At 36.1% G+C, this 22,700-nt stretch overlaps 1 protein-coding gene across 1 annotated transcript in view; it reads right to left on the bottom strand.

The window, feature by feature from the left end:
* MRPL3 (mitochondrial ribosomal protein L3) overlaps positions 1-21,916 on the bottom strand; it is a 39,916-nt gene extending 18,000 nt beyond the window's left edge. The window contains exons 1-6 of the mRNA XM_069473246.1: positions 21,690-21,916; positions 20,496-20,680; positions 19,373-19,464; positions 17,401-17,499; positions 9,797-9,896; positions 6,740-6,800 (exon numbers count right to left, since the gene is read on the bottom strand). Coding sequence (XP_069329347.1) covers positions 6,740-6,800; positions 9,797-9,896; positions 17,401-17,499; positions 19,373-19,464; positions 20,496-20,680; positions 21,690-21,781 — 629 coding nt within the window. The 5' untranslated portion in view covers positions 21,782-21,916. The remainder of the gene's footprint in view (positions 1-6,739; positions 6,801-9,796; positions 9,897-17,400; positions 17,500-19,372; positions 19,465-20,495; positions 20,681-21,689) is intronic.
* Between the last annotated feature and the right edge of the window lie 784 nt (positions 21,917-22,700).

Here is a 22,700-nt window from a genome sequence, read left to right as displayed (position 1 = left end):
CAAGATAAATGACATGTATATAAAAGGGTTATTAACTAATTCACTATATCCCTCAGGATTAGCTTTTTAACTCTTGATGAACTAATATGGCACAAATATTTTAATCTTTAACTGTAGCTTCTCCTCATTTCAACAAACTCACCCTGATGTTATCTACTTATTTTCATTTCCACACATTTCAAAGGCATAGCATCTCTCCTGAAGATCCCTATAAAGTTGAGAGTCAATTTCTATCAAATTCAGTGCTGTTGTCTAAACCTTCTTGATCAGTGATGAACAGCTCCTGAGCCCACAAGTTAGTCATGGTGGAATTTTCCAGTTGCTTTGTGTTCCATTCACACATGGTTAGAGCTGGCATGAATGTCTGTATAGCTGTAACTTTCTAGGAGAGGTTTCTGACAATGTGACCTGAAATACAGGCATACGGTTTCTGTCTAAAAGCCATAAACCTCCCATCAATACCTGGAACATTTTTATCAACAAGAGATTGTTAAGAGTGCACTGCTTATAGGTTTTCTGACATTAAATCTAGCTCATTCAATAGTATAAAGAGCCAAATGTGTACTGATGTCTTCGATTTCCTGACTGTCCTAAACAAATCCAGAATACCACATCTGCTGTACTGAGTATAGTCAGTTCTCAAAAACAAAAAAAAAAACCCACCCAAAAAACCTCAAATAACCAATTCTGCAACATCATCAAAGGACATAACAGTTTTCTGAAGGTCTTCAGCCATATATCATTCTCTAATAGATTAGAAGACCATATTGCCACGTGCTGTGAATCTACTATCAGGTATTATTTCTTCATTAGTATAGTAAGAGTGAGTTATGCCACTTGGAAAACTGAGAGATTATTTTTTGGAAACAGTTTGTAGAATTTAAAGAAACCTTAGGAACCATTTAGCCCTATACCCTTATGTTAAATTTAATAAAATCTAAATCCAGACAAGTTAAGCCACTTGTCCAAGGTCAAATCGCTGGTAAATGGAAGCATTTGGCCAAGCCATGAAGCCGTATCAAGGGCATCCTCCCTACTTTGTATAGATAGTATGTGACCTTAAAATTATGTATTTTGTAAAACTACTTTACTACATAAAATATAGACTAAAGAAGGCAAAACTTGATGTATTAGAAAATACCAGAATTGAATTCCTAAGGACTTCATGTTTTTTATTCATTTCAAAAGATATTCCTTATTGAAGGAAACGTGGGTCTTTCCTTTTCAATTTTAAACAAATTAAAAAGCAGCAATATCAACAATAGTGATAGTAGCCAATACTCGTTGAACATTTATTATGTGCCAGGTTCTTGAGCTAAGAGCATTCCATGTATTATCTGATTCAATCTTTCTAACATGGCTGTGCAACAAAGAGATTAAGAAAGCTGTCTTAGGTTACAGAGCTACTGAGGTCCATGCTTTTGCCACTACCTTCAATTGCCTTAATTTTGCTGACCTTCAGTAAAAAAATGCTGCTTTGTAGAGTTAAATACGGAGGCAATTATAGGTGACTACTGTAAAAAAAATTTTAATGCAACAAAACAACTAAATATAACCCCAAAACACCACCTCCAAACAGACATTCACTTTGACTGAGGAGGGATTATTTTTTACAGAGATTACTTCTCTCTTTAGTCTAATCACTCATTTTGAAAACTGTTTCACTAATATATTAATACTTAAAAGCTTACTACTTCAAATAACTAGTAAATAAAGTTGAATATTAAAAATGAAATAAAATTGAAAATGTATAGGACTGGACAGCAATTGTATCTTGAAGGCAGCACATACTTCGTTTTCCCCTTCCAGAGTTTACAGGAAACATCTACCAACAGTAAAACGAGCCAGTGGGGAGGGTTTCTGATGGTGAGCAGGCACCCTTCACTGAATAGTGTAATGGACTAGGCATAGAGCCCACAGTCTTTGCTCTTTTAAGAACCCACCTGGCTTTTTAACCATCTTTAAGACTCTGATGGGCAATAATACTTCTTTACACATTTTGATACTTTAATGAAAGAACTCAAACTAATTGAATCTCAGTAAATGTGCAAAGGTGCTCTATCAATTACCTAAAAAATGTTCTCTTCCCTTAATTTTTACTACCAATGGTAACATTATAAATATAAGTGCCTATTTTTCTATTTTGAAACTAAAGGGCAATTAGAATTTAAAGGGCACTGACAACTTTAAAGTAATAAGATGACTGAAATTTCTATTAAACTAATAAAATTATGCCTGAAAATATATGGGCTGTTTTAACTAGCCCAGACTTGTAGACAAAAATTTAAGATTATCTTTCTTCCAAAAAAAAAAAAAAGAAATCTTTTAAGTACCTGACGTCTTCTGACTTCAAATATGGGCTTCCAAATTTAAATTCATTCATTCATTCACTCATTGCAGACAACCAGAAAAAAAACTACTTTAGGTATGCTACTGTCATGAATTCAAAGTTCGACAAGACACCTGGCAGGAAAGTCCCCCTCCACGCCCACTGTTACGGTTGCATCCCCACCATCTCTGCCCTTCAAGTTCCTTGGGAAAGAGACCTAACATTTCCCCCTAAACACAGCAGAATACATTTTTAGTTTTCTTTTTGTTCTTTGTTTCATTCTTTTCTCATTTCTTCTTCTTTTTTTTTAACTACAAATTATAATAAGCACTGCTGGATTCAACAGAAAAAAAAAAAATGGGCTAAACATCCTATGCTGAGGATAGAATCAATGGTCATACCTCATTCTCACTCACTATTTATATTTATATATTATTTATATCTGTTTCCTCCTCAAAATTGAGGCTGTCTAAACCATCATCTTTTAGAAGTTACAGTGGAATATAACTACTACTACAGAATAAGAATATAAACTTTAAAAATGTGCTGGGGTAGGGAGGAGAGACATAATTTATATATGCTAGTTTAAAATATTTAGAATCAATTACATAAAACTGCCATATTTCAAAGAATGGGCTTTATTATTTATTAATAGCATATTGAAACTGTGTAAAACTATACTGCTAGATGGCTTTAAGTATTAGATGTAAAAATCTTTGCCATACAATATAAATTGAATTTGTATTCTTAGACCCTTTAGATGAAAAACTATTTCTGGTATAAAAGTAAAAATTAAAAAGAACTCTGGTAAGTAAATATTCACCTCACATCCTAAAGTGACACTGGTAAATTTACCTATTTATAAAGAGAATTATAACCAAATTCACTACAAATAAACACAATGTATCTTTCATGGAAACAGATTTTGTATTGCAATTATTAAAAAAGGAAAAAAATGTCTGCAATTTCATTGCTGAGGTATATAGATTCTATTAACATTGTATTTTCATAGACAGTGTTTTCTCCTTTTAAAGATTTTCTTAGTTATTTCTAAAGTATGTTAAACTCAGCAATTAAAATTGAAGGTATAAGGTAAAAAATAATCTGAAATATAATATTCAACATCTAAGTATAGATTAATATTTAAAATATAATTATTACAACATGAGAAAAATTAAGAAATTAGAGATTTTTATTTTTTCTAATGGAAAGAAGATAATGAAACCAATTACTAAACAGATCAACTTGCAGTTTTATACTAACTAAAATGTAATAAACAGGCCTATTTTATTGGCAATGTTATTTTAATTACATCAATTAAATCTGCTTGCTTTAAAACACATGTCTCTATGTTATAACTCAACTAGAGTTAAGGAAAGAAAGGCATTCTGAATTCTGTGCTGGGAAAAGGAGTGGGGAGGAAAAGTCATTCAATCTGATGAGCTCTGGACTATTTTCCAGTCCACTGGTTCTCAAAGAATGTCCCTGGACCAGAAGCATCTATATCACTTGGAGACTTGTTAAAAATGCAAATTCTCAGGTATCACCCCAGACCTACAAAATCAGCTCTCTGGGTGGAGCCCACCAATTGGTTTTACAAACCTTCCAGGAGATTCTAAAGCATACTCAAACGTGAGAGCCACTGCTCCAGCCTATAAATCCATGTCCTCTCATCATGCCCTTAACCATGTCACTGCACTATTTTTTTCCTCTAGTGTTTGCACTTGTAACAGGATTAATAATTAAGAAGATGGAGCCCAGAAGTTTCAAAATTTCAAAAGAGAGGATGAAAATGGAGGAAAAGGTAGCAAATCTCTGGCAGTGAGACACAGTGGTATGGAACTGAGAGGACTCAGAGCCAATACCCCAAAAATGATGGTTCCATTTATAGTTAACACAGAAAAGAACATTCTCATTGTCTGCAAAGGACTTAAACTCCAAGCAAGTAGAACTGCCCCCAAAATGAGAAGCATTAGGGAAAGGAGACAGAAGAAGAGTTTAAAAAGGAAAAAGAAAAGTAAATGCATGCACACGCATCAAAACACAGGAAACTCAGTGGCAAAGAGAAGAGGCTGCAGCAACTAGGACTTATATGCAGCTGAGAATCCAATGCCACACTCAGAAGAAATTCAAAACAGCTCCACATGATAAAGACAAAGAGTCCTATAAATTTACAAGCATTTAAAAGTACCTTACAGCCATAAGTACACGCCAGCTACAAGAGCTACAGTTATTGGTAACATTTAGCAAAAGGTCAAATAAAGTCCAATTCATTCTGATCAAGTAATACCACATGAAGGTATGCACACCAGAATACAGTGCACACACTGGGGTAACATCCTCCCCACTGTTACACAGTAAAAGTCAAACAGAATACTGTCCTGCAGCCCACACAATAGTGGTGATCTTCTCAAATGGAGGTCTCCCCTCTTCTCCAGAGTTGATTGTTTCTACTTTAAATCCCAGGGCTAGTTATTCTCTCAACTCTTATCAGCTGTTTCATCCTGAAGCTGACACATGGGTTTATACAATCTTGTTTTCTAGGAACATTAGCTTATAAAACAAAACAAAAACACTTTGCCTTTCACTTAATACTCACAAGAAGAAGACTGAAGTTTTAAAAATCACTTTTAAGAAGCAGCCATGGAAACCAAACAGCAGTATATGAGATAAAAGCACTTATTGAATATAGGCATTTGAAAACTCTGTATTAGGCTCTAATCTAAGCTAGTCACAAGTCCAGCCACAAGGCCTCTGGCAACAAGGCCTCTGACTTTACATGGCTTCTTAGAATACCACATATATTCTATAAAATATAGAATGAAATTAACATTAACCATGTATAAATTAACAGAATTACTATGAGGTAGTTTATTATGTGTAATAATTCAGAAATTAAAAAGTAAAATAATCTGATTCACAACACACACCTCACCAAGTAACCAAACCAAAGATTTAGCTCCAATATTCTGAGTTCTTAACAAAGGAAAGCAGAACAAACATGGTTACCAAGAAACCAGGGATTTTAGGGGCCCTGGTAACTAGGGACAAATCCATTACAATCAAGAATCAGGAAAAATAAAAGGGGACAGGTTCATGATTTCTTTTAAAAAGATAACTCAATCTAACAATCTATCCCATTTCACTTCTAAATAGCTAAACAAAGGTATCAATGCATCTAGCAGCTTTTGCAATGGCCTATATTTGAAACTAGGTAGAATTGAAGAATGTATCTGACTGTGTGAAGGAAAGTGACGCTGACACTTATCCATTTTCCTTGAATAAAAGCTGCTCTGGCTCAGTCACTATGATCATAAGACTATCCCAAACCACCTGTAGATTAAGTGTTTATTTTTCAAAGGGCTCCTAGTCAGAATAATCCCTGTAGACACTGTCATGTGACAAAAAGGAGAAAATTGAGGCAAAAAGAGAAATGTAATTATCATCTATTTTGAGAGAATGGAAAACTGCTGATAACTGGAAATATGTTTAGCCTAGGTCATGTGGATCCCAACAACTACAGTTAATAGTTTCTATATGAACATATATAAGGGCTTGGTTATTTCATTCCACAGTGAGGTGACCTAAACCGATTTTTGAAAAACTACTTCCCTAAGATCTAAATGTTTCCTGGAGATTATCCAGTACTGAACTGTCCTAAGCCATTTGATAAAAATGCCAAAATATGAAAAAGCTGCACCAAACATGTCACTGCCCAGTTTAAATATGACTCAAAGTCAGCATTTCTGTTAGAGTGACAATTAATGTTGCTTTATACCAAATTAAACCCTTGTATAAGAATAATAAAATTTGCTTTTATGAAAGAAGTCTCACTTATGTACTGAGGCATAATGTCAGACTATCGAAGAGACCCAAGGTATGATATTGTTTTTTCTTCCAGCTTCTGATAGGCCACAGTTACAAAAACATTTATAGTTACTTTGGGGGAACCTTAAACACAACCACCATTGTCACAAATACCATAAAGTGTTTCTAATTTAACTGTTTCCTAGAATTGGAAAGAGTGGCAAATAACCAGACTACATAATCTCAAAAAAACTCCATCAGCATTGTTCATGTCTATATCACCATCAAACTGTATGTTGTCTTTGGTCTTCAAAGCATAAGTGGGCCCAATTCACAAAGAACCTAAGTGAAGTGACCTCTTACCCCCATTTCAAGAGACACACATCTCAGTTTAAAAGCTGTAACCTGATGTGAACTCTTCACATACAATTAACTCAGGGTAATTTTAAAAATAGTACAGTCAGTAATATTAAAGATTGGAGTATGAATGAGAATGACATTTATCCTATATTCACTGACTGAAAAAACAGTTCTTCCTTCACTCACTCTGTTCTTAATAGATGGAGAAACACAAGTAAAAGAGAACCTGCTAAGAGGACCTACGTTTTGCCTGTGACATCCACATACTGTCCTGGACGAAAGTGAGCTGCATAAAGAGGAGTGCCTTTATGAAAAACAAAACAAAACAAATAATCAATATGAAATTTGTTAGCACAGAAACAACTTTATTAAACATAAACTACACCTAGGAAGGCTTCTAGTTATCAGATTTCAAAACTGATAGATTTCTCTCTGCAATTATGAACATTAGAAACATTCAAACAATGAAATTATTCCACAAACATATCTTTTAATTGATTATGCATGGACTGAAGAACAATGTGGCCCATTATAAGGCACATTACAGACTGAGCCTCCAGACCACACCTGACTGATGGATGGGTACCTTCACAGAAGCTAAAGTGGTGCTGGTTGAAATAAGTGACTCCCATGACAACAGTGTTCTTGCTGGTATACACAAAAGTTTGATGATTCTTGGTTGTTTTGGTGAATAACAATCTATTGACCTAAGATATATTGCCTATTTCACATAAGGAAAACAAAAACAAGAGAATAACTAAAAAAATATTGGGTCTTGATCAAATATTTTATATCCACTGGCAAAAAACAGGAAATTTAATTACTTGAATCCAAGTTCCTCATTTGCTGGGTAATGATTATGGTATCTGTGATATTCACATAAAACCCATACATATCAGATTTTTGGTGAACTAGTCTTTGTACCAATATACTATAGTTCTCCTAGCGTGTGCTCAGATATTTGGAAAAACAAAAAAATACCATTACAGATACCTCTAATTTTATACAGAAACATTTAAAAACTAGTTCTATGCAAATAAAACCCTTACTTTAAATGTATTTGGGAAACACATTATTTATTTATTTTTTAGAGACAAGATCTCAATGTCACCCAGGTTGGAGTATAGTGGCACGATTGAGCACAGCTCACTGCAGCCTTGAACTTCTGGGCTCAAGCGATCCTCCTGCCTCAATCTCCCTAATAGCTAGGACTATAGGTGCATGCCACCACATCTGGCTAATTTTTTTAAATTTTTGGTATAGAGAGGGTCTCGAGATGTTGCCAGGCTGGTCTCAAACTGTTGGCCTCAAGTGATCCTTGCACCTCATCTCCCAAAGTGCTCGGATTACAGGTGTGAGCCACATATTATTTAGAAGAATTTAAAATTTTGTGATAAATCAAAACCCTTCAAAGTATTTTGTTTATATAATTTGGAATTAACATTTATGAGAACCATTTGGCAATTAATTAATAAACATTTATAGGGCATTTAGAAATATGTACAGCTACAAATGCAAAAGTCTAAGACATGGCCCCTGACTTCAATAAATTTATTATATTGGTAAGGAATCAACATTAATATCATCAAATAAGAGATTGTTTTAAAAGGCAGGAACCAATGTAGTATAGAATATAACTGAAACCTAATTTTAGTAAGTTTATTTATTTAATACAAACAATAAAGTGTGGTAGGGTTTCAAAGGAAGCCTGTAGGAACTGACCTGGATTTGCATGGGCAGAGAAAAACCTTGAATTCAGGAAAAAAATTGTGATTTAATCATTCCACGTTGTCTACACACATCAAAAACATCACACTGCACTCACAAATGTATACAACTATGATTTATCAATCAAAAAAAATAACATTAATTAAAAAAAAAAAGAAAAAATAGGGGCAATTAAAAGTAGCTGCATTTCTATGAGGTTGACTTGAACTGCTGATATCTGACCATTTTTGACCAACAAAAACAATTTCTTATGTTTTCATAGCAAAAGTTAAAGTGGAGTCAATTTTTATCTTTTTTTTTTTTTTTTTTTGAGACAGAGTCTTGCTCTGTCACCCTGGCTAGAGTGCAGTGGCATAATCATAGCCCATTGCAACCTCTAATTCCTGGGCTCAAGTGATCATCCTGCCTTGCCTTCCCCAAGTAGCTGCGTGCCACGCCATGACACCCAGCTAATTTTTCTACTTTTAGTAGAGACAGAGTTTTGCTCTTGCTCAGGTTGGTCTCAAACTCCTGAGCTCAAGCTGATCCTCCTGCCTTGGCCTCCCATGGTGCTAGGATTACAGGCATGAGCCACTGTGCCCGGCCTCAATTTTTATCTTTATCCTCAACATTAACAAAGGGTTTAAGAAAGTTAGATATGTTAATACTGAAGAGAATATTTACAATTGCTTCAACATTGTCTACTCACCCAAATATCTTATTATAGAACTATCACTTCATATTTTAAGTGAAATATGGCCATTATAAACCAATCTAATATACAATGACCCCAGGATCTCTACTAATTTTTATATTTGTTAGTTTACTTCCATTTATTTTGCCTTAAGGTTGCAAAATTTGAACTTTAAAAAATACTTTTAATCTAACTTATAGAAAGGCTGAAACTGTCACCCCAATTAATAGAGGCCGACTGCAATTGCATTTTACTTCAAGAAATTCAGTTCAGATATTAAAATGCCAAATCTTAAAACATCATTCTACTGTCTTCTTGTTAGAACTCAAGTTGAAGAGATCAAGGAGCTGAAGTTCAAAGACATTAAAATGTTATATTTTGTTAACTATATGAACCAATATGCCAACTCATACCATTTGACATTCCATGGAATGAATAGGTAAAATATTTTGAAATTTTTAAGTAAGACTTTTTACTTTGAGGTGCTATTGTTGGCCACTCTCCTGTTACAGGCTATATTTTCTCAAGTTCTTCTATCTAAACAAGAGTCTAGCTATTCTTCACTTAACAGAATGCCAGCCTGCGAACAGGGAACCTCAAATTTAAAAAGTTAGTGTATTTCTTTAGAGTGGCTTTTTGAAATGTGGAAAGCTCTCTACATTAAAAACAAAAGCATTCCTCCCTCTCTCACGGAAAACAAAGAGTTCTCTACAGCTTTTTCCACTTAAAAAGGACAAAGACTTATTTGTTCCTAGTGATTAAATCAGATACGGTTTTATATTTAAAAATAAGTGTTTGGGGCTTTGTATTTTAGATTCAGCTTTATTGAAAGGGCTGACATTAAACAAATCACATATTTGGGTATTTTTATCTCCCTCCGCTCCCCGACCTCAGATTACCTGGCTTAATTACAGCATTATCTGTTACATGAAAGATTTTAACTTTCTGTTTTGGCGGTAATCCAAGTTCTCGGTAAAATTCCAATACAGATGTTGGTTTCTAGAGGAAAAGGAGCACATATAAGTAATACATTAAAAAATAAAGGCAGAATTGAATGGATAGAGATCTAAATCAAATTATTAACACCCCAGAAAACAAATCAAAGCACTCTCTATTCCCCTATTGAATAAAGGGCACCTGTTTCCCCTTATTTAAAGGAGGTGAGATTTAGATCTATAATCCATTACATCTCTGTAAACCAATAACCTTACTGTTTAGGATCCAGCCATGTGCATAGTATTTCAAATATAATACACTGGGAAAGAAAGACCTTTGTTCTACAGGAAAAGAAATAGGATTTGTACTCATATTTGAATTCTGACTGGAAACTGTCTATATCGAGAACCCCAACCCCAGGAATCTGCCTCCTCTGCACGTATTCTAAGGCAAGCGGAAGAAAACATGATGGGTCACATTTTAATGTTTTGACTACAAACTTGAAAGTGAGTCCCAAATGTGGCCTGGCCAACTTACATTTCCCCAGTTAAATCCTTCTTACATTCTCCAAGGCAACTATGTCACATCCTCTTCTAAAACCTTTAGCACTGTTCCCTCCTTGTCTTTTTGAGCTGATCAAATAGAACAATCACGCTCTTATCACCAAATCCATCAAACTGTGTATATCAGCACTCATATACTGTTATCCTCCCACCCCACTCCAGGTTACACATAGCAGTTGGGAAGCTTTTAGGAAATGCCAATGCCAAGGGCTCTCTGCTTGGAGATCATAACCTCACTGGTCTAGGCTGGGACCCAAGTATTAGCATTTTTTTTTAATCACTTCATGATTCTGATGGCCAAACTGGGGCTGGAAATCATGTTGACAGATGAACTGTCCTAACTCTTATTAAAACTCTTAGTTCCCAACCACCTCTCACCTATTTGAGGGCTTTCCTCCTGAAACTGTCCCCATTCTCTTCAAAATCATCAATGTCTCCCTTTCTCCTGAAACTTTCCTATCAGTATATGAACATGTCACATTAACTCACATATTAAAACAAAACTTTTCTTTGACCATGTATTCTTTAGCTAATTTTTCTCTTCTCTCTTATAGCAAAGCTCCTTGAAAGACTTGCTGAATCTACTTTTTCTCTTCCCATTCTCTGAACCCACTTTAATCAGGCACTTTTAGCCCCTAACACTCAATGGAAAGTGCTTGTCAAGATCGTCAATGATCTCTACGTGGTCAAATACACTTGTCAATACTCATTTACTTGGATCTATCAGCAATGCTTTGGACAGGTGACTACGTTCTCCTTCAAAGACTTTCACTTGGTTTCCAGTCACTACTCTCACTTCTCATACATGCAAATGACCCCACATTTCTAACTTCAGTTCCAAATTCTACTCTGAATTATAAATTCATATGTTCAACTGCCAACTCATTACCTCCACTTCAATGTCATACAGCAACTCAAGCTTAACATGTCTAAAATAGAACTCAACTCCCAGCCCCCTCAAACTTGCTCTTCTCTGGCCTTCCAAATCTCAATAAAAGGCCAACTCCATACTTCTGTTGTTTAGACCAAAAAATCTTATCGTCACCCTTGACTCTTCTCTTCTTCATATACCATGTCCCATCCATTTGCAATTCCTACAGGCTATTTAAAAATACAGCCTACACCAACCACTTTTCCCCACTCCACCCAAATCCCAATCACTGTCTTTTGCCTGGATTATTTCAATGGCTTCCTAACCAGTATCCAAGCTTCCACACTCAATTCACAGCCTGGCATGATCATTTTAAAACTCAAGCTATATCGTGTTTCTGTAGTGGCTTTCATCTCACGCAGAATCAAGTCCTAAGGCCTCACCATGGCTTACAAGATTCTACACAATCTGACTTCATCTTCTACTCTCCTCCTGGCTCACCTTACTGGCCCAAGAACACATCAAACATTGGCCTCAGGACCTTTGGATGTACTATTTCCCCTGCCTGGAATGCTTTTCTGTCACATTTTTGCATGACTTGGATGCTTACTTATTCAGGTCTCCATCTAAATATCAACTTATCTTTCCTGATTACTCTATCTAAAGTAGCACCACTTTTTGCCACTTGCCATCCCCTTAGCCTGCTACTATTATTCTTCAAAGCATTTATCCCCTTCTGTCATGATGTACATTTTTTATTGTTTTGTCTTCTATGCAACAGCTTTCCCATCTCACCCCCAATCCCACCCAAAGCAAGCTTTCTGAAAGCAGAAACCTGTTTTAGTTGCTGCTATATCCCCCACTCCTGGTAGATCCTGTTGTCTGCTCTTATCCCCATCCATGGCTTTTTTTCTGCTATTGTAACTATCACTACAACCAATGTCCTTGAAAATAAAACCTTACAGACATCTTATTTGCTTATAATAATGTCCTGGGTCTCTCCCTCCTACCTTAATTCTTAAGATTCTTACAGATTGCTATATGACTTGCCAAAAAAGTTGTACCATTTTCTATTTCTCGATGTGAAGAGTGCCTCTTTCATCAGAATATAAATGAAGAATCTCAATGGCTGTGGAACTTTATGTATACTCACCTGTGTCTGTCTACGTCACTCCCTTTGCCTGTAATCTCCATCCCACCATGAAACCAAATTTTCACTTATGGTTAGAGAGAAAGTTGAGGAAGAGGAAAGAGCAAGATAGATATACCTGCGTTGATTATATTCTGATAAAGAGGCACTCTTCACATCAGGAAATATAAATACATGTCTCTAGTTCTAGCTCCTGTTATATTTCCTGTTTAGATCCCTCCCTTAGCAGCCTTGCCAGAGAACATCGTTCCTTTGTTTACACCGTTAGACCCTGAATATATCTCAATTATTGTCCATATCACTTTATGTTTATCTGCTTAAATGCCTGCCTGCTGGCCTGTGAACACCTGGATGGTAGGGGCTGTTTCATTCATCTGTGTCTCTAACTTTACCGCCAAGCACAGTGGCAGGTTAGACATGAAAGAAGTGGGCTATGTGAATGGTGAAAAGACAGAAGATGGAGGACAGGCACCTATCTGGCTGTGAAGTTTGTCTGTCAAAGTCACCACACCTTTCCATTCTTCTGCTGTTATCAGTTCTTGGAATACCACATTACTATTTCTGGCCCCTATAAAATTATAGGCCTAAAATATACATTACAACTTACTTTGAGGGTGAACAAATCCAAAAGAAATTAAACTATTATGAAACCAAACCAATAGTAATTTGTAATCAAAAAAGCAAGAATAGGAGCAACTAAAAATCCTAACTCCAGATGACATTGATGGAACAAAGCATCATTCCCCCAAAATCCAATGGAGTGCATGCATAGTCACTTATACTCAGCAAACTTCAGTTACTTGTTAATTTCAGCTTAAAATGTAAACTGTTAGTACTCCCCTTTATAATTTACTCAATTGCCTTTGTTGACCTGAAATTGGGTGGCATTGGCCTATAAACATAGAACTTTATTTATTTATTTTTTATTTCAGCATATTATGGGAGTACAAAAGTTTAGGTTATGTATATTGCCCATGCTCCCCCACCCCGAGTCAGAGCTTCAAGCGTGTCCATCCCCTAGACGGTGCGCATCACACTCATTATGTATGTATACACCCATCCCCTCCCCCTCCCCCACAGCTGCCCGACACCCGATTAATGTTATTCCTAAATGTGCTCTTAGGTGATGATCAGTGAAACCAATTTGATGGTGAGTACATGTGGTGCTTATTTTTCCATTCTTGGGATACTTCACTTAGTAGAATGGGTTCCAGTTCTATCCAGGAAAATGTAAGAGGTGCTATATCCCCATTATTTCTTATAGCTGAGTAGTACTCCATGGTATACATATACCACATTTTATTAATCCACTCATGTATTGATGGGCACTTGAGTTGTTTCCACATTTTTGCAATTAAATATAGAACTTCAATTTTTGAAACTTTCTGGGGGCTGCACAACAAATGCTGAGCAGCTCTGCTCTGATGTCCACTGAAGATTGTTTTGTACCTCATAGAGGTCTCTCAAGAAGCTATCATTTCCTCCAAAAGTGTAACATAAATTCATTCCAATTGTTCTCTATGGTTTCACTTCCCACATGCTGAAATCTAAGACTATTATTCAACACCATTCCTGTCAAGGGGCTTGTTTTTCCTCTTCAACCATAATTCTTCCACAAGAACACAAAATTTTCATTTAACAGCGTGGCTCCTTGAAATTATTTTCCTGGTGTATTAAATTCTGATTTATTAAATTTTTAGAATGGACTTCAAATTTATTTTTAATATTCATATATTCTACTTGGTGACCTTAAAAGAATATTATTTTATTAATACCAGTTTTTAAAGTATACCAGGAAGTCCCTAAGAAAAATCCTTTACATTTCTAGTAATATAAAACAGATAAGATAAACATCTCAACCTAAGTAACTTTTTAGACTAAACCATAAGAAGGACCAAGGTAACACATACTTCTTGATTACCTTCCAATTTCACTAACATTAAATACTTTACTTTTTTAAAAAATCAAAATGTTATAAAACTAATTAGGTCTCAGTCATGAGAAAAAACAAATGCTCAAGTTCAGTTAAAACTAGAAGCTATGTAAAAGCACTGGGGTTTTTCTTTTTTTAAACTTCCAAATACATAAACGATTTCAAAAAGCAATTTAAAAGACTGACAGCATTGTTACACTTGGATAATCCCATCTATGAGGTTGCATTCTTTTCCCCCTCTTCAAAGTTCTCTGCAATTATCCTTCCCACAATGAAAATGCTTCTCTGCTCCTAAGATGAATTGATTTAATCAGCGTTAAGGCCACTTAACTTTCTCATTCAAAAACACCATGTACCACATCAGTTTTTATTTATAGTAACATACAAAATAGCAAAGGCAAACTAGTATAATTTCTTAAGAGGCATAAATTCTTTATAGATTAAAAGAAAACAGTCTAGCCCCATTATAAATAAAACTGATTTAATCAGTTTATTTCCAAATGCTTAGCTATTTGGAATTCTATATTCATATGTCTTATAAAAAAATTCCTTTATAATCAATCTATTTGCAGTTTCCCTGAGAGCTACAATATGTAAGAGGAAAGTTTATATACTTTTAGTGCTGAAAATCTTTTCCCTTTCAAACAAAAATGCTTTACTTATAAAGAATTCTAAAACTTCATCTTCACATCCAATTAACACTTATAGACAAAACTTTTTCTTAGTATTATAATAAATGTCCTCCAGACCTATAAAATTTAAATCTTGAAGAAATCACATAAGAAGGGCCTTTGTAGTACTATGCTAGAGAAATGAATAATTTTTGAACTTTTGTTTTTTGTTGAGAACTAAAATACACAGAGAACCAATGTAAGACTCTCAGAACTAAAAGATAATTTGGAGACCATCAAGTCCTATTTCCCATTTTTATGGGTAAGAAAATAATGTTCAAAAGGTGAGTAAAGGGGAGCTAATGGTACAAATCAGGATTAGAACTCAACTATTCTGACCCCACATCCACTCATTTTCCTACTATGTCATTTTTCTGAGGAACCAGTGTTCACAGACCTGTTAAAGGAAAATAGATGATCTCAACATGATGCTTGATTTGCAAATATCATAGCCATAAAGTCATGAATTTATAAAACTGGTCATGAAAATGAAGATGATGGTGCTAGTTATTACAAAAATACAGAAGTACAATCAATTAGAAAGCATTGGCATCTGTCAAACCAAATAATTATTTATATGAAGGTTAGCACATATTTATACATTTAAAAAATTCAAACATTTGATATTTTTTTAAAAGTTCCCATAAATATCTCATTGTGTTTTTAATTACTGTGGAGTTATTTGAAACTGAGTTTGTTAGTAAATAAACTGTAAGAATTAAGAGCAGGATAGACATTACTACAAAGCTTTAATGAGAAATAAATAGAATATGCTATCATGTATACAAAAATAGCTAACTTCTCTAATACTTATGAAACAAGCCAGTTTAATAGACTCCAATGATTTCAACCAACACCTATTTACTGATCAGTATTTCCCACTATTTAAAGGACAACTACACTTGGATTTTCTGTGAACCCCTCAAACACATCTTTCCTTCAAAAATTTCCTTTCCTTGGCTCTATCCCAGGTTACAGTATAGCATCAGCACTGACCCAGCTGTTTAATTAGAAACCATATGCCTGCGTCCTCTTACCACACACTCACACTCACTCAGTCTGTTATAAATCCCTGCCCCTTCTAACCCGAAGGCCACTGCCTTGCTTCAAAAGGTTTATCAACTCTTTCCTAGTCGCTTAACACCACCTCCTAAAAAGTCCTCCCTCCAATCAGATTCTTCTAATTTTAGTTAATCAAGATAACAATTTAACCAAGTTATTGCCCTGGTTAAAGAATTGAGAAAGCTCCTCAAAGTCTACAGAATGAAGTCTAAGCTCCTTTGAACTCTACCTTGACAGCTGCATCTTCACCACCCTCCCCTACTCCATGCCTGCACACTGGGATGCACCCACATCACATTTCTCTTCCGAAGCACACATGCTCTTTCACGTGTTTCTGCTTCTGCAGAGACCATTCTCTCTGACATGCCTTTAACATCTATTCTTCTTTCTGGTCTCCTCCTTGTATTTCCTTAAGTAGAACTGGCCATCTCTGGTTCTGTGCTTGTTGGATTTATAATGCTTAGGTACCCAGCATATAATCAGTGTTCAAGTAATTAGGAGGTACACAATTAACACTTCTTAGTTTTGACAATAGGATAGTATGTCAACTATCCAACTGTCAACCTAATTTCTGGCCATATTCATTTTATAAACAATTTATAATGAAAAAAATGTTTGTCTTAGAGATAAGCAATATGTTCTAGTAAACCTAAAGATGTTTCGTTACCTATTAGTGAAAAGCATCACCATTTGTAGAAAGGTTTTCTCTATTTTTAGTCATCCAATAGAGGATACTTATTGGGTATATATTTCAAGTTTAAACTACAAACTCAGCATTCTATTAGTATTCTACTTAGAAAAAAATGCTTTATTTAAAAAAATCTGATGTGGATTCATATAGAGCTTTCTCCCAAGTACTAAAAGCTCCTTCCAGAAGACACAAAATTAATCCTCACATGCTGTTGGTGTCAAGTGTTAATTTCCTATAGGAAGAACGTGAAATGAAACATAAAACAAGAACAAAATAACCAAATCTACTGAGGGTATTATATTCCAGGCCCATTTGGAAAACCTCATTTAATTCTTATGATAAACCTATTAGATAAGTAGAATTTTTATCCCCATTTTATAGATGTACAAACACTACAGCTTAGAGAGGTAAAGTTACTTGTTCCAGACGTAGGGGGAGGTACTAGAACAAACCAAGTCTCCCAGACTCCTGTGCAAAATGGCTCTGTTAGACTGCTGCCCCCAAATACGCAATTTACTTCATGGACAAATGCAAGTTTGTGGCTATGGAATATTCTCAAAATATAAAAGCATTCAGATGTGAAACCAATGAAATGTACTATTCTTGGAATGAGAATACATTCTTACTCGGAAACGTGATACACTTTTTCCTCCTACATGTAAGGCTGCCATTTTTCCGTTATGGTTTTCCTTTGAAGTATATTTTACAACATGACAGTCTTGTACCTAAACAAACAAACATACAAAAATTAAGCATTTGCCAAGATATATTTTAACATTACACACAAGCCACACTGAAACCCTAGGACAATTAGGAATTCCCTAAAGTCCTAACACCATCCCTCTAACAGCAACTACAATCTTGAAATACAAGTAAACCTTTAAAAACATTATCAAATACAACATACAGAAAAGTACATAAAACATAAATATATAATTAAATGAATATTTATAAAGAAAATACATATGCAACCACTATCCACTCCAAGAAGTAGAATCCCACATATCTCTATATGTTTTTCCAATCACCTCCTCATGTTTTTACCGTAGAACATGAGTTCTCAAAATGTGGTCCCTAGACAGGCAGCATGAGCATCCTTTGGGAACTTGGTAAAAACCCAGATTCCCAGGTTCCAATCCAGACCTACTGAATCAGAATCTTTGTGTTTTATAAGTCCTCCAGATGATTCTGAGGCTAAATAGAATTTCAGAATCACTGTCTTAGAAACAACTCTTGACATTTATGGTAATCATTTACTTACTTGTCTTTATAATTTCTACCTTTGAAAGTATTGCTTAATAATGTATTATGTTGCCTGCTTTAAACTTTACATTAATGGAATCAGGTTATAATGTACTCTTACATGTCTTACTTCTTCCACTCAACATGGTATTTGTAAGGTTCACCCATATTGTGTGGAGCTCTATTTTGTTCATTTTCATTGCCGTACAGCATTTCATTAGGTGACTATACCATGATTTATTTACCCATTCTACTGTTGACAGACATTTGGTTATTTCCAGTTTTGGTGTATTAACTGTGATGCTGTTCTAACTGCTGTTGTACAGGAATCCTGGTGCACACCTATCCAAGTTTTCTAGCAATACTTGGGAATGGAAATGCTAGACTACAAGGTTCACCTATTTCAACTTTACCATATAATGCTAAATTGTTTTCTGAAATGGTTGTACTAATTTACAAACTCATCAGCTGTTCCTAAAAGGTCCCAAAGTTCTTCAGAGTTCTTCAAACTATTGTTGTATACTTGATCATTCAGAGCCAATAAAAATTTACTAAGAGTTTGTAAAATTCTCTGTGCCCCATTAGTGTTTTAAGCATATATGTACATGAGCTCTTACTTTAATCATCATCATCTGGATTATCGGTTGTTTAAGATGAGACCCCAAAGATTAACTGAGTTGTCCAAATTGATTTGGGGTGTAAAAGTCTCCTAACTTTATCAGTGATCTTTCTTTAATAAGAATGATAAGGACAATAGTAGCTAATATTTATTAAACATTTAAGTGCCTAACATTTGTCATTTTGTGCAAACCTCACAATAACCCTTTGAGGAAGGCCGTAATTATTTCTTTTATAGAACAAAATTACATCTTTTACAGATGAGGCACAGTGCCCCAAAGGACACAGACAGTAAATGCCAGAACCACAACTGAAAACTCAGGTATTCTGGTTTCAGGGTCCACATTCTTAATCATTAGAGTATACTTTATTTCAACGAACAAAATGCAGCCTCCCCAGACAAGACAGTATTACATTCTATTAGCAAAATGATCAAAAATATAATTTAGAGTTGAAAGAACTCCATAAATGAAAATAGAATGAGATTGAGATTTTTTTCTGATTACGAATTAAACTCCTAGATCTGTGAAAAGCTAGGTTACTTTAAAAAAAAAAAAAAAAAAACTCATTGCCGCAGTTCAAACCATCAGAAATCCTTTAATATTATTTATATTTGACATTACCCTTTTCTTCACCACACATTTACATGTTTCAGAATACAAACATTGCCAATTAAAGTTTGCACAAACAGCTCTTGGCACACATACATATCTTTTACATATTCTGTTTCTTTTTTACCTGAAGTAATGTGACCACATGCTTTTGACCATCTTTAGTCCATAAAGGCATCATGCCCAGCTTCAAGGCAATAAGGCCAACTCTAGAGGAACCTAGCAATTAAAACCAAATCAACATTAACAAAAGCTTTTTTTAACATTTGCCAACATGATATAACAGTTTTTCCTAAAATTAGGTTTCACTATAAGGAGCAGGCACATAAGAAATATGCTAATATATCCATAGAGTAAAACAGGACTGTTCGTTAGAGATGCATGTTCCTTCAACCATGCCTGGCATTATATATTGGTACTTAATAAATATTTGTAAAATCAACAAATATGAGAAATATACACAATAAATAAAATAGGTAAGTTAATATATTAACTTTTAAAATAATGGCATTAATAGAGGGCATGATAAATCCATTATTATGCTTTCCTAGTATCAATTCATATGCAATTTCATTTATCAGAAAATATCTACCACTCAAATTCTACAATAAGAAGTCAGCTGGAACTACAGAGATGCCATAAATGGTCATATTGGTAAAATATGTCAGTCTCCAACATGATACTTAGATTTGTTGCATAAATTGGTAAAGTTGCTCCACTAAGAACTTTTGGCCACTATACAATTGTCACAAGAAATGTCTAATCAAGGACTACACACTAAACAGGAAAGGCCTTATTCTTCTTGGTATGGCCACACATGGGTTTATCATCTCACTAGACACAACGAGCTGATTCAGGGGTTATGCTTGCCAAATCTGGAGTACCAGAACATCCCAACTGAAAATATCTGTGCAACACATTATAATTTACATCGTAATCCTCCAGCCTTTCTTCCTTGACTTATTTTATATTCTTTTTAGCTGAAGGAAACAAGAGAATGTATGCAGAATGACTCTCCTTTCATCTACAAAACAGCTTCTCAAGGAGGTCTTTATTATCATCATTCACTAAAAGTAGGCTAGGAGGCTGAAAATAAACTCGCAAACCACACCACAATAAAACAGACACACTGAAGACACAAAAAATAAATTTAAGAGATGACAAATTTATCAAGCAGTCACTATGATTTTGAATGTGTTCAGCCACACAGTAATTAGGAGATGAAAATACATCAAATACAAAATAATCACCTGGTTCCCAAGGCTGCAGAGGCCATGGTTCATCTTTCAGAGGACACAGTTTACTTGCTAACTGGGCTTTATCTTCATCAGAAACTAACTGCTTAACAAATGGGACATTTTCTTCAGAAAGATGCTCATCCCACCAAGTACCACTCTTGCCATGCAGACTTCTAACAAAAAGCCAGATGTTTGTTCTGTAAAGATAAAAAATTAACCAAACCGTAATTCAAAAGGTTTCCCCATGTAATGTAGGAAAGGGAGGTCACATGTGTTGGAAGGTGTAGTCAGGCCCTTAGGAAAGGGTTTGGATCCTGCACAAGTTTTTTCCTGACATTCCTTATGATAATAATATGGCTAACATTTCAACTATCAATGGTTACCCTGGAGAAAAAGTTCATCTTCTTTTCTCAGCTAAATAGAGTCCTAACAAAGTCCAACCTACATATATGAGAAGCCACTAGCCCATCTGAATGTGTACCTTAAGAGTTTTATATCCAATGGAAGTGGCAGAATGTGCCATGCTGATCTTTGTCAGATAAACTCACCTCTTCCCTGCAATGACATGATCTAGGCTAGGCTCAGAGAAGTAAAGAGACTGGCTGTGTAAAGTTAAAAGAGCCACAAAAGACATGACCTCTAACGAGTTGAACATATCAAGAAAGACCTTAGTGGGTAGAGACCAGGAAGGAAGTGTGTAATTTTTGCACGAGGGTCAGCATGGAAGTAAAACTTTCTGCAGTCCATCTTCCTTTTGTAGTCAAGTAGATTCAGATGAGAGTCCCAATTTTCCGCTTACTGGCTGAGTGACTTTGGGCAAGTTACTTTCCCTCTCTAAACTTCAGTTTTACCCCTAAACCTCATCATAGTAGTTTGCTCACCTGATGCTACATGAGATAAGGCGCCACTTAACAGAGCATCTAGCACATGTAAACGCTCTCTAATTGGAAAATATTATTATTGCTGTTAATAATGTTCGCTGCTAGCCGGTGGCTCATCAGCATTTAAAAAAAAAAAATAATCCCTTCAATCCCTTAGGTGCTTAGCCAAGGATCCTTATTCTGTGCCCCACGTCCGGACAGAGCCCCTTCCTCTTTCACCTAGGAGGCCGGAGGGCGGTGGTATCTGGGCGGCTTACGTCACTGCTCAAGGCATCAGTTGTGCATGTAGCACACCCCCCAATCCCCTTCTCTTGATCACACCCACCTGTCCCCCGAGCCGGGGGCAGCACCCAGGCCGCCGGAGCCGCGACCCAGCACCTGGGCGCCTGCCTGCGTCAGCAGCCTCCAACCCGGCATGAAGTGGCTGGGGAAGGCTCGGCTCGCGATACCTCCCGGCGCCCTGCCGCTCTACTTTCAGCGTCCCTACGCCACCGCCACGCGGTCGCTGAAGCTCTGGGTGAACAGTCGCACTAGCTGTCCGCCGAAGACCTCTGCGACGGAAAAAGAGTCGCCAGAGTCACTTCCTGTCCGTTTGCAATAAGCTCCGGGCACTAGGGTCAATAACGCAGAACTAGAGTTCCGCCTCCACAATAGTCCTACTTTGGATCCGAATCCGGGTAGGTTGTATGGGTAAGGACTGACTTGCCTCTCCAGGAGTAAACTTTATTTATTTATTTATTTTTTTTTTTGAGACAGAGTCTCACTCTGTTGCCCGGGCTAGAGTGAGTGCCATGGCGTCAGCCTAGCTCACAGCAACCTCAAACTCCTGGGCTCAAGAGATCCTACTGCCTCAGCCTCCCGAGTAGCTAGGACTACAGGCATGCACCACCATGCCCGGCTAATTTTTTCTATATATATTTTAGTTGTCCATATAATTTCTTTCTATTTTTAGTAGAGATGGGGTCTCACTCTTGCTCAGGCTGGTCTCGAACTCCTGACCTTGAGCGATCCACCCGCCTCGGCCTCCCAGAGTGCTAGGATTACAGGCATGAGCCACCACGCCCGGCCTAGGAGTAAACTTTAGAAGAATAAACACAGGCTTCCTGAGTAGGCTAAGGAAAGGGAAATCATTTCTAAACAGTGCCCGCTGTGGGGCAACTCACGGTGCTAAACTGCGTTTATGACTCTTATTTTGGTTAATCCTCAAAACAGCTCTAAAAGGAAGCAGTTATTTTTGTATTATAAGTGAGGAAACACAGACTCAGAATTTAGGTGTTGGTCCAAAACAACACATCTGACATATGGGCAGAGATGGCACTGAAACAGGGCTGGCATG

This window comes from Eulemur rufifrons, chromosome 7 (genome assembly GCF_041146395.1).
Source record: "Eulemur rufifrons isolate Redbay chromosome 7, OSU_ERuf_1, whole genome shotgun sequence".
NCBI classification, from domain to species: Eukaryota; Metazoa; Chordata; class Mammalia; order Primates; family Lemuridae; genus Eulemur; species Eulemur rufifrons.
The sequence above is the reverse complement of the archived record's forward strand: the minus strand, read 5'-3'. Positions and strand labels throughout refer to the sequence as shown.